The sequence below is a fragment of the Seriola aureovittata genome, chromosome 21 (assembly GCF_021018895.1).
Source record: "Seriola aureovittata isolate HTS-2021-v1 ecotype China chromosome 21, ASM2101889v1, whole genome shotgun sequence".
In the NCBI taxonomy this organism is placed as follows: Eukaryota; Metazoa; Chordata; class Actinopteri; order Carangiformes; family Carangidae; genus Seriola; species Seriola aureovittata.
Window position 1 is genome coordinate 11,782,240 of NC_079384.1, and position 16,262 is coordinate 11,798,501.

Below are 16,262 nucleotides of genomic sequence, written 5' to 3' on the forward strand. Positions count from 1 at the left end.
AATCAAGTCAAATCCATCCACCACATGCATTAATCGGCCAGACGAATTTCCCTGCTGGAATAGATTTGTGCGAGCGCCAAATGACACAAATCAAAGATGCTACAGGCACTCATTCAGCTAAAAACAATATATAAATAAATAATCTTTTATAAAAAATGACGTGGACCGTGGTGTGCCTCGCCAAAGCTCGTTTTTCATTTCAAATGAGCGTTTGCCAGATGGGGAGCATAATACAGAGAAAATCCTGAACCTGAACCTGCTCCAGCTGACACACACACACATACACACACAATCACACACACAGTCCAAAGAGTTTTGGACATGCCAGGCTTCAGCTTTAGTGGAGATTTCCCCCTCGTTCCCACGTTTCCTGCAGGTCTTACCCCAGTAGGAGATTACATGGAAGCATGCTCCGAAGCTGTAGCAGATGCTGTCCTGGTCCTCTTTGTCAGGGACCTGCCCGTGGCCCATCCTGACCCTGTAGCCCTTCTGGAAGAGCTCCCCGGTCGATTTCTTGCGCCTCCTTGTGTTGGAAATTGTCTGAGAGCGTGTGCCTCCATCGGGCCCCTTGTATACTAACATCTTAGTGGGAATCATGTCTGGAAATTACTTGCAAATGTTTCCAAAGTTCAAAATCTGCTTCACACTCCCCTCTTCACTATTCTGCATCCACCTTGTCACACATCATGTAGAAAAACTGTGAGCCTCCTCCTCCGAGAGAGAAAAAAAATTAAAAAAATTCAGGTGCTTTCATGATATTTGCACCCAACAGGTTGGCTTCAGGCATGGCTCTTTTTTCAAGAAGCATTTTCATCTGATTTACCTCAGACCTTCAATGGTATCCTCGTGGCGATCAGGCGCATTCATCGAGCTTAAAGCAAACCCTTTTCCCATCAGGATATTAGAGTGTAAGCTCCTTTAGGATTCATCCAGAGAAAGGAAGAGGCCAGGCACCGAGTCTGTCCATCAGCTGGCTTCACAATGTAACCTACATCTCATCCCCATAACCCTGCAACTGCTCTTCAACTGCTCTTGACAAACCAAATTTCATTCTCTAATCTTAGACGGGAACAGTGTGTATCTTTGCCCTGCGTTTATTGCAGAAAACAAGTCGTATGAACGGCCAGTAAAGCTGTGTATGTAAAAATGAGAAGCTTTGGCAGTCATTGTGTTTTTCTGTGGATTTAGTGATCCTGCAATAATCCTTAAATTAATCACAGCTGATGTAATAACTGCTATTGTAGTTGACGTTAAAACGAAATGCGCAGCATGACAAATGTCACTGCAGAGAGAGAGGGAAAAAAAAAACACAGCAGCTGACTGAGCTCTAAATCTGCAAAGTCCATTCAATCTGAAATTTGAATTAAAACTTGAAATATATCACTTCTGTTGTCAGCAATGCACTGCGTACATACTTAATCATTTCCATTCAAACAATGCAGGGTATATATGTTCTTTAGAGAAGTGGTTTCCATTTAAAATGAAGCACTGTCAACTTGCAGTTTCCTGCCAATGTCTATAAACTGTTAGAAATGAAATCAAAAGTATCATTTTTCCTTCTAAGAGTGTTTCATTTGAATATTTTTAGAGACATATTCAATTTTCCTGAAGACACCCACAGTGTCCAATAATTTCCAGCACGTAGCTCTAAATTCATATTAAGGTTTGAAGAAATGCCAATTTAATTTTGTACTAATTATAATGTGTCAACACAAAAGTGTGTTAATCTGTGAAGAACTTCCTTTAAATTTCACTTTTTTCTTGTGGATTATTGGATCAATTTGTTTCTTCTGGAATCCAATTGTTCAAATAACAAAAAAAAAAAAAAAATCACTCTTAAGTTGAACTGGTTACAATTAGGAACCTATGCATCCAGTGACGAGGGGTCGTATGAAGACACTACTCTGATTTAAGGGGTCACAAGTCAAGAAAGTTGGGAACCACTGAACATATATAAAGTTTCCAACAATAAAACAATAATGAATGAATTTTTTTTAAGGAAAGGTTGGAAATAGACAACTGTCTAAAAACTCAACACAACACACTAAATTCAAATAACTGTCTGTCCTGACAACCACTACTTCAGAGCATTTGCTCTTTAGGACATTTTGTTTCAGCGGACAGTTTAATACTAAAAGCCTCTTTCTGTTTCACAGAGGGAGGGAAAAGCTGCAACATGTGCTCACCAACAAGACATGAATATCTTATCTGAAGTAGTAATGTTCTGTTTACCTCATAATAGTTGACTGAATTGCGCTGGATAATTTTCTCTGTTGAGAGATAAATGTGTTGCCTTGGTGGCTGCTTGTATTTCACACCTGGAGCAGGTCAGAATTTCAGCTTCTAAATTCTGGCGTTGCACTAAAAACTGTTCTTGTGTTTAGTGCCTGCTGCATGTTGTTTCCTCGTGAAGACGTGTTGTGCTCGCAACTACACTTTTGTCATGCACCAGTGGGTTCTGGTTTGGGAGAATATCAGCACATACTGTGTGTGTATTTGTGTCAAAATGTTCAGACAGCAGGATTGGCAGATTAGCAGTTTGGATGAGCGCCGTGTGAAATATGGAGTGTTGAGGAGGGAGTTTGACAGCTGCAAGCAGACGCCGCTGAGCTGGTTGTGACCTCATCACCTGTTTCACCTCAGTTTAACTAAACGCTAAATTAGTCGTTAATCCACCACCACCAACTGCTAATATGTCTGACAGAGAAAATGTTCCACTGGAATTTGCTCTAAAAATCACAGGAACTCTCAGTATGTATTTTTTACCCTCAATGTTTAGTTCAATAACAACTTCTGTAAATTAATCATTTTCATTTTAAAAACCAATATCCATATTGATATGAAAATGATTTAAACCTACGTTCAGTCCACAAACTATGTGCATGACAGCTTGTGTATGTGCTGCGCTCTCTCAGCATCTACTGTGAGACAGGAAGTGCAATGTGGATTCTGTGAGGTACAGTAAATAGAGGAATAACTCCACAGTTCAAATGAGCGATGCGAGTCATGCATGGCTGAGCAGATAGCAAAAAGAGCAACACCTACACACAAGCAGAACAACAGAATCGCATTGCTGCACAGGAAATGTGGGAAATTCAACCAAAACAATGATTACCACTAAAACTAATGCCAAGATTTAAAAAGAAAATCTCACAGCTGATTGGTGTGTACATTGTTTTGAATAAACTCCATCCTCTGTCATATCTGTGACAATGAAGACTAAAGCCAGCTCTCCTGCACTGTTAGGGTTTCATCATTCTAGTTTTTTTTTTTTGTAAGTGTCGATTTATACTGTAGTTATCTTCATAGATATAAGGTAGTATTGTTCATTCATAAATAATACAACCAATAATATTTTATACAGAAAGTCAGCTTTCAGCTTGCACATTATCCAAAGAAGAAAAAAAAGAAATGGTCAGCGAGTAAGCACTGTTTCTTGGAATAAGAAGGATTGAAAATGCAACTAACAGCGATATGGACTCTGTGTGCCGATATGCGTAAGAATGTCATGACAACAGTGTTGAAAGAAAATGCCAGCGATGCTCTCTCATATCCACTAGATGGCATCAGCAACCACCACTTGCTGCTACTGTTTTCACACCAGGAGTCACAGTACATCAGCCCAGGGAAAATACACAGGCACATTACGCAACTGTACTTATCAAGCTGTCATTTTGGCTCCAAAGTAGAGAGTGTTCATTGCTGAAAGAGGTGCTGGTGTTGGCTACACGGCAAGTTTGTTCCTCAGCTGACAGGAGAAGAAAAAGCATCTATAAAAATGTGTAATGAACCAAAAAGTAAAGAGAAAAAAAAAAAAAAAAAAAAGATCCCCTTTAATCCTCTAATTCCTCACAGACCTCTCCGAGTGATGAGCTTCACACATTTAGCAGATTGACTTCTATTCCAGCGCTCAAGCTCCCAACAAAGCCTATTACCTTTTTTTATCCATTTGTGTACTTCTGTACGGAGCATGATTTCATTTGCGTGTTACTGCAGGTGTGCTGGAGAGCTCCACTGGGGAGGGGAAGGGCATGTGAATGACACCTGCAGCACAATGCCCACTGCCCACAACACATGGCATCCATAGAAAAATTACATTTCCATTCAAACCAACTCTCGAAAAATGCCTGTTTAAATGGCACACCCTCGACAGCCATACAATATTTGATAGTGCTGTCATGCAAACAAGCAGTAGTTTGAGGAGTAAAGCTCATAAAGCTTCTGAGTCACCATGCTTTCAGTTTTCATGCTGTACTGTAGCAGAGATTTCAATCTGATGCACCGTCTCCACGGTAATACTGAGCATCATTCGAACTTTTCATGCATGACATGCAAGGTCCGGACATAAAGTTCACTTCATGACAAAATTATCAAACTTATATGGCTCATATTCCAGGTGTGCCCACGTGAATGACCACAGTAGACCAACAAGTTCCCCTCTCTGCAGCTTGAGTGACGTGCTGAGATTATCTGGTGCGTTCATACACACAGTAAATCCACTGGGTGGCACCACGGGCTGCTGGGAAATACAAGCTAATACGACGCTCGGGTCAGTTATCCAGCCTAGGCGTGAGCAATGTGAGCATCCTTACCGAGCCAGCTCCTGTTCAGGTACACCGACACAAACACCGGAGGAACCGTGAAGAAGTCCACCACCGAGTTCACCTCCAGCCAGAACCACAGCTTGTCATTGGCAGCAATAAACTGTAGGAATAAAGGGTTGAAGATGAGATCTGCAGAGTTCAGGTAGCCTACGCGGGAAGAGCGCATATCAACAACCTAAGTTTTACTTACACGGAGGCCAAAGTACAGCAGGAAAAACACATTGAATGCCATGTCAATCTGCAATGTGAAGTCTTCGTAGAAGTTCTGACAGGACTCGATGGGACTATTAGAGACAGAAAAAAATGATGTCAATGACCAAGGGCAAGAACAGACAATAAAGTGAGGAAGGTTTTGGTAAAAATGGATATTTAACAACAGTATTTCATGAAAAATAAAGTATAAAAGATGCATTTCTTCTTTTCCTGAAAATGCATTTCTAAGATTCCCAAAAGAAGAGGAACAGAATTGTTCAAAAAAGTGCAAAAGTTGATATTTTCCAATGGTTTTTCTGTTGAGAAAGGACATGCATTTATTGTCACACAAGCAATAACTTGTTGAGATACCTGATTAACCCTTAAATAACTGCAAAACAATCTGCCTGAGGAATGTGTCGTTTTCCAAAGTGCATCAATACATAATGAAAACGGTGCCGTTTTCCTTTCAGGCCTGCATTTCCCATCTCATAGACAGCATTTGAGTTCCATATTTAGTCAAAAATGATGGAAATGCAGAGCCAAGGCAGTCGTTTAAGGGTTAAATGCATGCAGGGTTCATGTCTTCTTTTATGAAATCAGGCAGCCAAAGCAAATGCTAGCAATGTAGTGAAGTCTCACCCTCAAAAAGCTTGTATCTGGCACTAAGAATTCAAATAAAGAGAAATAATTAACCACGTGAATGTGAATGTAATAGGTTAGTTTGATTGTTTAATAAAGTTCAAGACCTTGAAGCTAAAAAAATATCCTCTGAAAATATTATTCACACCTGAAATGAAAACACAGGTTCACATTCAAAACTTAACAAGGTGCTGGAGAAGAAGAGTTAATTATGTTAGTGTACAGCTGTGATGTGGAAAAGATGTTCGATCACAACACAAGATTTTTATGATGGAAACCTGACTGGTTAATTGTGTTAGTGCTGAAACGATTAGTCGATGGATTTTATGTTGTTTGACATAAAATTACACGACAACAATTTTGATATTCGATTCAATCAGATAAATCGCTTATTAAACCAAAACATTTTGTGGTTTCAGCTTCTCAAAGGTTTTATCATTTAAGTTTTGAACTGTAGTTTTGCACCTTTCATTTGATTTTATTGGATATTTTACACAAAACCATGATTTGATTAAAAATGAACCGAAAAATTAATGTATAATGAAAATAATAATTAGTTGAAGCCCTAAAGCAGTGGATCCTTCACAGGGGGTCAGGACTCTGCAGAGAACAATCCTGATTAGAAAAGCAGAAAAAAAAAATTTCTGACACACAAATTGTTTTTTGTTTCATAACAAAAATTGATCTTTTTTCTCTTGTTTTTTAATTATACGAATAAATGAATCGGAAAAGCTAGAATTAAACTTTGGCTCATCTTCACAGTCTATGGACATATGTGACTTTGGGGGGGGGGGGGGGGGACGACAAATAGATGTTGTTTCCTTTTGCTTTTCACAAGATGAAAAGGTTTGGGATCCACTGCCCTAAAGCACAGCTTACTCCGAATCATTTTTATTCCTTATACACAGTCCGTACTTCTCTGCAGCATGTTAGTGCCAAGCAAGTCACGCTCACAGTTACTTTGTTGTGATGCTCCTGTGTTCGTCTCTACCTGCAGGATCCCTACACTCACATTCACAAACTACATTAATGCCCACCGCAAGACTCAGCAGCTACACCCCCCCACCCCCCGTGCTGTTTAATACCACTCGGATTAAAGCAAATTGCTTTTGTTATGTAAAAAAAAAAAATCGAAATAAACTGCCTTTAATAAAATACTGTCCTTGTGAAGTTCATGAGGTGAAATTAAAATACCTCTGGGATTATTTTGAAGCGATCTGATGCTCAGCAGTGACTCAGCTGATCTTCTGCTTGATGATCGAGAGGTCGGTGCTGTGATGAAGCAGACAGCTTCACACATCCTGAGTCTAATCGAGGCAGTATTTATAGAAATCTTCGCCCGCTGACAGCACATTACTCCAGATAGGTTGCATTGTTTTAACCCTTAAGTGTAAACTGGACTTGCCTTTCCACTGCATTTGGGTGTTGAAAGATACTTATGTGAAAGGTGGTCAGAAAATTGGGTCCTAGAGCTCATGAATTTATGAAATGGCAATCTGGAGTCCAGCTGATCATTGGTGAATACACAGAGCATGTTTTATTTAAAGAAACATAACATTATTTGTATGTCATGTAGAGAACAAAAAGTGCTGATGAATTGAGTGCTGGGGATTTGAGATTCTACATTTGTAGAACTAGAAGTTTTTTTTAAAGAAATCTTTAAATCTATGAATTACTCATATATTCAGTAATTTACTGGCGCACAGACTTTCAATGAAAAAAAAAAGAAACAAAAATGAGTTGTCAGGTTTATAGATGAGTCCATGCTGAAAATAAGGATGCCGTGTGTGTGTGGGGTAAGGACAGTTTAGAAGGTGCTAAAAATGTACCTGGAGTCCAGAGGTCTAACTTTTTGCATCCACCAAGCACAACGACACATATCTGGTTCATGGGAAGAGGCAAACTATAATTTCTGAAAAAGACCTTGTCATGCTTTTGGAAAGATATTTCAATAAAGAATAACACATCTGATTATACAAAGGGAATTGGTTGATGTTTTGATTTTGAACTGCTTTCTTTCCTTCTGTTGTATCTTTGTTTTCTTCTTTACTATTCAAGTCAAGACGTACCTTTCATTAAATTGTTACATTCAGCTTTTTTTTTTTCATCTGCATAATCTTGTTTTTCTCAAAACTTACAACAAATATAACAAAAAAATAAAAAAATCTAACCAGTCTACTTTTTGGCACCTCTAAAAATAGTTTCTGCCCTCGTTCACGGTAATGACACGTCAGCCTGGCAAATCCCTGTCAAAGCAGGGTGACAGACCATATAGCAGAGGCAGACCTGCAGTGCTAAATAATTGAGTTACAGTATGCATGGTGTGGAAGAGGTCTAAGCCTGTTATGGATCACAAACCCTCCGTGTCCATAGTAGCTCTTGGTCTCTCCCTTCCTCATTCAATTCAGACTCACATCAACCAGGATTGACCGGCTCGCATGTAGAGACCCTTAATGTTCTTAATGGGAGTGCACGTGATTCATGTGAGAGTTTATAACCTGGAACAACCCTGAACAAAAGCTGAATCCACCGAGTGTGAAAGATCACTTTAACTCAGTATCGTTGATACGGGTCCCAATATGACATGGGTTCTTGCTGTTAAATCTTTTTGATACCTTCATTTGAGGAATATTAAGTTTTCTTGATTTAAAGGTTCCCTAATCAACTTTTTTTTATTAACAACTGATCAAACGACTGTAAGCTGTGAGAAAGGGGTTGCTCCAGTCGAAGTGGCGAACCCAGAAATAATCATCACACAAATTAAAAGTTCTCCAAAGTTTTCTTTAGCTCATGATTTTCCCCAGAAACTTACAGTGCTCTTTTAAAACTGTTTCCAGATGCAGCAGCTGTATGTTCACAGCACAAGGTTCTGATAAACTCACTGTAAGTTCGCTGCTCAGGAATAAAAGGCAGACAGACATAATTAGTGGCTAGCTAAAGAAGAAAGTAGCAGGTAAACGTCAGATATTTTTTCTCAGGAGTAGGTAGAGACTGAAAAACGGACGGTGAATATTAAACGTTCACCAGATGAACAGAAACGAGACTGTTGAATGATGTTGCTCTGCTTCTGCTCAATGTGTAAATACGCAACTGGTTGATTTATACATTAACAACAGTTCAAAGTTTTGTTTAACAGATTCCTGTGCTGCCAAAATCAGTTATTGCAGACAGAGACAACTAGCTGGTGAACATACTGCAGCATTTAGCAGCTAAAGAGTGGCTTGTACAGACCAAGAACTCTCCAGGTGGCCAGAAAAACGACCTCTAACTGCTGGATGTGTAAATAAGTGTTCACTATATGCCAGTGTTGTGTTCACAAATTCTTCCACCGACCTCTAATTTGCCAGAAAAGTCACTTAATTGCAAGATTTCCAAGTTTGCTTGGTGTGCAGTTTATCTGCCCCCTGGTGGTCAGAGAAATCACTTAACGAAACTCCATCATTGCTTAATATCTGATTAAAGATTAAATAAGATATAATTAAACATGACTAAGAGTCTGACTGAGTATTTAGCATCAGCTTTCAATACTCTGCGCAAGTATTGACACAGTTCAGTCAAGAGTCACTGTTGAAGTTTGACACCCGACTCTGCCTTAACACTGATGAAACAAGGAACAGTGTAGCACTCTCCGTGTTCATCGCGACTTACAAATGATGTGGAGCTGCATGGAAGCAGAGGGTGCAAAGTGAGACACCGCTACTGCTTTTTGAAGCCAAACTTTCTCGGCTCCTTCATCTCTGCGCAGCTCATAGAGAGCTCTTCTCTGTGAATGTAAATGGGTCTGCTGTGTTGTCTCTCTCACTGTCTTGCTTCCAGCCAGGTCAGCCTGTCCATCATATAACAGCCTCAGCAGCCCCACAGGACTAATTACAGGGAGGGCTGTATCTGTTACAGTCTGCTACCACTTAGAAGCACGCAAGAGAGCAGCTAACTGGCTGCTCTTTGGCTTTAAGTACTGGGTTTGTTGGGTTGACAGGTAGTGAAAAACTACTGTTTGAATAATAGAAAGACCTGGAAAAGACTGAATAAAAACTGGGACAAAGAGCTTTGTAGGATGAATATGAAAATACGACGTTGAACAGGTGCTGCAGCATCATTCCTCATTTTGTATTTAACAATGCCCTTTCATACGTGTGAAAAGGTTAAAGGGAGAGGTCGAAGGTCATCCATCCTTCATCAGGTGAAAAGGTATCGGGCGCTGCGACAAGCAAGTTCTGAGAACCGGAGGCCACAGATGGCACTGGTAGGGATGTAACTCTACCTGAGCTTGTCCAGATAATGAAATGAGATCATGCTCGCAAACCACATCAGAGCAAGCCGAGCCCTCCGCTCTATGCGGTCTTATGAAATAACAAATAACCTGAATGCCTGCCACCAGGACCATGAGCCAGATTACATGAGTTTATAGCCCATTTTCTCATCTCTGCCTTAACATTACTCCCAGCGGGGAGTCTCTTTGGGCTTGATAAAAGCTTTTATCCTGGTGTATTTTGCCCTACATCTTAATGGCACATCCTGTCCAAACACCACCAGGCTGCAGTAACAGTATACTGTCGCACATGGAGCTAAAAGGGTCTTCCGCTTCCTCTAGTTTGATGAGTGATGCTGATTGTTTTGAACAGGAACTTTGGTCTTTCCTGCTTGGTTGAGAGTCTGATCCTTTCATTACAGAGATTAAGCAAACCTGGAGGGGGATTGGATAAAAGCGTCTCTCAATGAGTAAATGTAAATGTAAATAGAAAACAGCCAACATGTTTGCGTTCCCAAATACTGTATACTGCAGTGTAAAGAGCACAAAGCACTCAATGTTATTAAGGCTCTGCTATATGAGGATTTATGAGAGTGTACTGTAGTGACCGGTTAATGGCTGAGGTTTCTGAGGCTCATCTAAGTCATACGTCTGAAACAGACGGAACCATTATATAATCTTAAAGATTATAAAAAGAAAACATCATTTTACATTTTAGTGATTTAGACAGCAATAACATGAAGAGCAAAATTAGTACATTGCTATATTTCTCTGAGACAAAACTTCAATACTTTGTGTTTTTTAACGATGCTACTGTGAACTCTGAGCTTAAAGACTCAGAGGACAGGAGCGGCAGGACTTGAGACAGACTCGAGGATCTCTCTGTTAAATTTCACATTTTCATCCATCCATCTTCAGACCTGTTGTGGTTGGTTCAGTTGCTACCAGGCTTCAATGCTGCGTTGGCAGTGTTAAAATGTACACAGCCACATCTCAGGAGCAGAACTGATCTTACGGTCAAATGAGACATTTCAGCCTGCGAGCAACGTTTTCACACTGAACTCTGAGAAATGATAAAAGTAGCCTTGAAAGTACCTGTCATTCCAAATAATGATGATATGTTTAAAAAAAAATACTTACTCAGAGGAATCTATGAAGTATATTACAAGGGCTCCGATGCTGAGAGCAAACACGAGAACCACCTGTAAAAAAGAAAAAACAAACAGGTCAGAGCTGCAGTGACAGGAGATGTTTAATCCTCAGATGCTCTGCACCATATTTGTGGGATATGGAGGAATTTACAAGAAGACATTTTTAAAACCAAGATACAGAGAACATTAAACAAGAAAAACAAACGGATCAAGGTGAAATCATCGCAGAAAAAAGACACATGAAGAGGTCATTCTGTTTTTAGGCAAACGATTCATTAATTAATTGACAAAATAATCATCAGGTAATTGATAATGAGAATAAATGTTAATTGCAGCACTAGATCTTTTGGTGTGTCTCAAGGTGTGTAGCTAATGTTTCATGTGCATAAATGAGCATGAACAGATACTGGTAAATCTCATCAGCCTGTTATAATTGTGTTATAAAAAAAAAAAGAAAAAGTCACAGTTTGGAACAGCAGTGTCACAAACAGACTCTTCAGTTACTGTATGTCTGACAGTGTAAATAAATACACAAGAGCTCGGCTCATCATGTAAATTGGCAGCGGAAGAGTGGGCGAGGTGACAGAATCCTTTCACAGACACAAACACAGACACAAACGAGGAAGGATACGGCTGAGCCTGAAGCTTCGGTGGCCACAGCGGAGCAGCATGATAATAAAAAAAAGAAAAGCAGGGCATCGCTTTTGACTCTGCCACTCTGCCTTTCTGCCGCGGGGGAGGTGCTGGACTTTCAGAGCAGACTGGGGAGGCAGGTCGCGGGGTAATAAACATGAGATCGAGGGGTGTTGGCGAACAAGGCGAGAGTCGTCAGGTGACAGCGCGGACACTGATAGAGTTTAGGTGAAACTTAAGCTGTGTCTCTAATGACACAAGAAATAAGACGAAACTGTGAATACAAATAGTTAAAGGAGGAATAAACACATCGAGATCTTGAGAGGACAAACAGAGCTCGAGGTGACTGCTCCTTCATTTCAGTCAGTGCTACGTGCAGGAAACCACCTGTGTCCTCACCTGACACAACACTATCGCTGAGAATCACACAGTAAAGTTCCAAAAAGACTCTGCTGTCACGTTATGTTTGTCAAACTAGAGAAGAAGATGGAAGGTTAAAACAAATGGAGGGCAGAAGACAAAATCTCTGTTACCTAACTAGAGCATACTTTTTTTTTTTTAACTAAGTAGGCTAAAAAGCAACTAAGCCACAACACATTTCATGAGTTTATACATTTCACATTTTGCAGTGCAGCTGTTACAAAACATGTTTTCTGCCATTTGGGTTATAAAAGACCCAGATTTTTTTTAAGTCTTTAAACATGATGGTAATTTTACAGTATTGTCAATTGATACTTAAGTCAAAAAAAGCAAAGCAGATCACTGCGGAATCTGCATCCTAATTTTCTCTTTTAAAAGCCAGTGCTAACGTAGATGAAGGCTCAACCCAGAGACACACAGATTTGAACAGAAAGGTTTCCGCCAGACAGCAGAACAAATGTTTTACATCCTGAAATACACTAGCGGGTTATCTGCGACCTTACCTGCCTACCCTTTCATCTATTTAGAAATGACACAATGGCCATCCCGAACAAGAAGCCAATGGGCATCCATAATGAATGAGCTCAGCCTAATTCATTTCCATGATGTGAAATTGCATTGTCAACCTGCAACCGCTGATGGCTCTGTAATGACAAAAAGCACCCGCATGCATTTTTAATCGACCCTTCCTCTTTGAAAGCCAGGAAATCTCTTTCTGCCTCTGACCATCCCAGTTTAGAAACTGGAAACAATGTTTGTGCAACCCTAGAAATGCTAATGCCGCCGGCAGAGGAAGATTCAGTGATGGCAGTAAATAAAACACGCTGGCTGTAACAAAGAAGCGGCGCTCACGACTGGGTTTGTCAATGAGGTGACAGCAGAGCGGGGCCAGCGCTCATCATTCATCTCAGTCTCGGGATAATGATGCATCACATCTGTATCTTCAGCCACCTTCCGCCATTTGCTGGCAGATGGCTGAAGGTGGGGGTGGCGGTGGGGGTGGGGATGGGGGTGGGGGCACAGTGAGCTCAGACTGACAGAGAGGACCGACCACTGGATAAGTCCCTCTGCATGATGACCCAGAGATCTGCCAAGACATTCTCAGACCAATTTGCATTTATTTTTGCCAGTTTGATCTTCACTTAATGTCAACACCGATTACGAGGTAGGAGGGATAAAAAGAAAATGTCCCATATTTTCTTTAAAATGTTCTAATAATAATCGTTCACTGCCAGAAAGGGAGACACTTAAGAAATCACTGTGTTAAAAAGAATACATTTTTTTCATGAAACTGTCTGAGATTTACCTGACACACCAGATGTAACCAAGTTATTTGAAACAAGTCCAATGGTTTGTTACTCAGAACCATCTGAGAAGACTTTATTGGAAACTGTTTGGAAAAGGTGCTTTCAGGTGCTCTCAAAAATATTTGGCAGGTGATTGGATGAACCATCTGTCTATCACAGGCTAATTTTTTTTTTTTTTTTTTTTTGCACTACCAGCAGAGCCTGTGGATAAATCAACCTCTTTCCCAAGTCAGACGGGAGGAGAGCGAAAACATCTTTTCCATCAAGAAAAGCCTTCGGTGTTGTTCTCTGCTCTTCTTTCAAAGGAGAAATTGTTGCTGTTCTGATGTAACTGGTGCTATAGCAACATCTACGCTAACCTCTTTAGGTGCCACCATTGTTGTTAATGAATATCCATTCTTGGGGACCAAGGAGGCTTTTAATGTAATATTGGTAAAAGAAAGAAACAATAGTAGAATTTTAGCTCAGCGAGAAAACAGTAAACATCACCATTAAGTTAATGTTACAGTACTGCAGTGGTTCAGTTAAAAGAATCAGGGCTCATTGAAATTCAGTTAAGGTAGAAACATGTTTTACAAATTCTGCAGTGGGAGTTTGTGTTACTCTGTGAGCTGCTACGGTGTCTAAAAACAGGATTCACCAGAACCAGGGGTCACTTTGTTCCATAGTTCCTTAAAGCCTGTGGTCACTGTGGGATCAAAGCTCTCATTGGTGGGATGCCAGAGATTTGTATGTGCAGTCATGTGACCGTCCTTGTTTAGGTAAACGTGTCCAGTCATAGCTCCATTTTCTCATGTGTCACATCCGGTTCATGCATCTCTTACTTTAACTCTGTGCAACTTAAATGTTCCCTGACACAGTGGTCCTTGAGGGTGACTCACTGACCCTCAGCAGATTCCCCAAAAACACAGTGCTGTATTCCAAAATAAAATGACCTATGGATGTTGGTGAATTCCAGCCAGGCCATCTGTCTGTCCTCAAATATCTCATTGATTAATAAGGTTATTGTGCACATAATGACTCTCACAAAATACAGAGCTGCACAGAGAAATAGTGCCATTATAGACTGTGATATGAATTGCAGCATAAGTGAATATCCATTTCTCCTCTTCAGATTTCTTTCATCAGAATTTGACAACATCTTCTTAAAAAAGGTGAGTGGAAGAGTGACACTCAGCCTACAAGTTTGAATCAGTGGAAATAAAATTTTATAAATCACAAGACTCAGTTATTAATTCTTTGTTGTTGTTTGTTTTTGTTTGTTTTGTTTTTGCTTTGGATTGTGTGTAAATCACCCCATAAAGATACAAATGACCGTATCGATTACTTTACCACAAAATAACTGAATCACTTGTATTTTGATTTGATGTTTGTGCACCTCTATTAGATTTAGAGCAGCTGTAAATGTTTGTGTAATGGACCTTGAATTGTAGGAGACACCTTGGTCATCATCGCTGTCCTCACTAACTAGACTTTTGTTTACAGGGCTCTTGCACAGTTTATCCTTCGCCCGGGGTGTTAACAGTAAATTAGCATGTTTACAACAACAGCCATAAACGTGATGGACTGCAGCCCTGACAAACACATGGACACTGAATTAACATTTGAGAAATTTACAGTGTCATTACTATTGAAGTGCAGGTCGTTTACAGCTGACAGGACATCTGTGACATGTGATTCAACTTCAGCGCTACAATCTCAAGCTATTGTTGTTATTGGTTGACAGTTTAGTATAGGAGTATTGGCTGCCAAAGCAACATGATGACACCCACTGACCTCATTATGACCTTTTGATGGCTCTCAACTCTATTTGGAGCATTTAGAGTACACACAGAGTGTTTAGCCGGCCCAACAAAGGGCTACACAATTTTGGCTCAAACAATAATCCTGATTATGCTGCTCAATTATTGTCAATCAGAATTACTAGTCTTCGCTGATGAGTGTAAACAATTATTTAATGGCGTTTTGTGTGTCAACCTTGTGGCTATTTTGATCTAAGGCAGCACATTCTTGGCGCGCCACTAATCAATATTTGTATTTTAACAATGGATCAAATTATTTGGTATAATAATAATGCAGCTCCCCTGAGTTCTATGAAGCGCTTTAATGTTTTCCACCTCATCGTTTTTGTTCTGGTTTTTATAGCCCAAAAGTTTTAAACCAAATATATGCTGAAGTTACCAAGCAACAGTTCTGATGTAACTGATACTGTAGCATCATCTACGCTAACCTCTTTAGGAACCACCATTGTTGTTAATGAACAGCTGCTTCTCGCTGTCACCACACCTAAGACACACCCGTAGCTGCCAGTAGTTCCTCCCTAATAGGACACTAATTGGTCTGAACCACTGTGTCTGGGCCACAAGTGAAAAGCTTGGAGCCTGGAAAGATGGATTCTCACTTGCGAGAAATCCAGCTGCCTCGCAAGGTTAGTATGAGGTGAGAAAAAGGTCCTTAAGTCTGTCAGAGCCAGTCTCAAATCGTTTGTGACAAGTCAAAGTCAATTGTCAAGTCCGTCGGGGTAAGTCTTAAGTCAAGTCATTTGAGACACATCCAAGTGAAGTCTCAAGTTATTTGAAATGAGTCGGAGCCAAGTGTCAAGTCTTTGAGGGAAAGTCCAAGCTATGAAAGAAGTGTCTGTCTTTTTTAGGTTTAAAATTGAGGCTGAATTGAGCATTGAAGGATAGATGTGTCATACATAGTACATATTTTCTTGAAATAAGTCTTTAAGGAGTCAAGTAACTCATATTTGATAGCGATCAAATTCAAGTCAAGTCTCAAGTCCTCATTTTTTTGACAAAGTCTGACTGACGTCTCGAGTACACAACAAGAGTAAGAAACTAAATCTGAAACGTCATTTTCACAATCACAAAAAAGAAAAAAAAACCTCGTCTCAGAAATCTCCATCTGATTCACATGTATATTAAAAAAAGAACAATTAGACTTTTTCTAGGTCCACTTTCACAAGCGATCATAATCATCACCAATGGTCCTGTCCATGATGTACAGTATATGACTGCCCGGCAGAGTGCACTAGCAGATCTCAGGCATTGAGAAGTCAACC

The 16,262-nt window shown here is 40.1% G+C and overlaps 1 protein-coding gene across 15 annotated transcripts in view; it reads right to left on the reverse strand.

Annotated features, from left to right (window-relative positions):
* The window catches only part of LOC130162951 (calcium-activated potassium channel subunit alpha-1), a 109,835-nt gene that overhangs the window by 43,282 nt on the left and 50,291 nt on the right, over positions 1-16,262 (reverse strand). For all 15 annotated transcript variants that reach the window (XR_008826323.1, XM_056366864.1, XM_056366870.1 and 12 more), the window contains exons 3-5: positions 10,828-10,889; positions 4,795-4,888; positions 4,593-4,704 (exon numbers count right to left, since the gene is read on the reverse strand). Coding sequence is in view for 14 of the 15 variants with exons in the window: in XM_056366864.1 (XP_056222839.1) it covers positions 4,593-4,704; positions 4,795-4,888; positions 10,828-10,889 (268 nt within the window). In the remaining variant the exon portion in view is untranslated. The remainder of the gene's footprint in view (positions 1-4,592; positions 4,705-4,794; positions 4,889-10,827; positions 10,890-16,262) is intronic.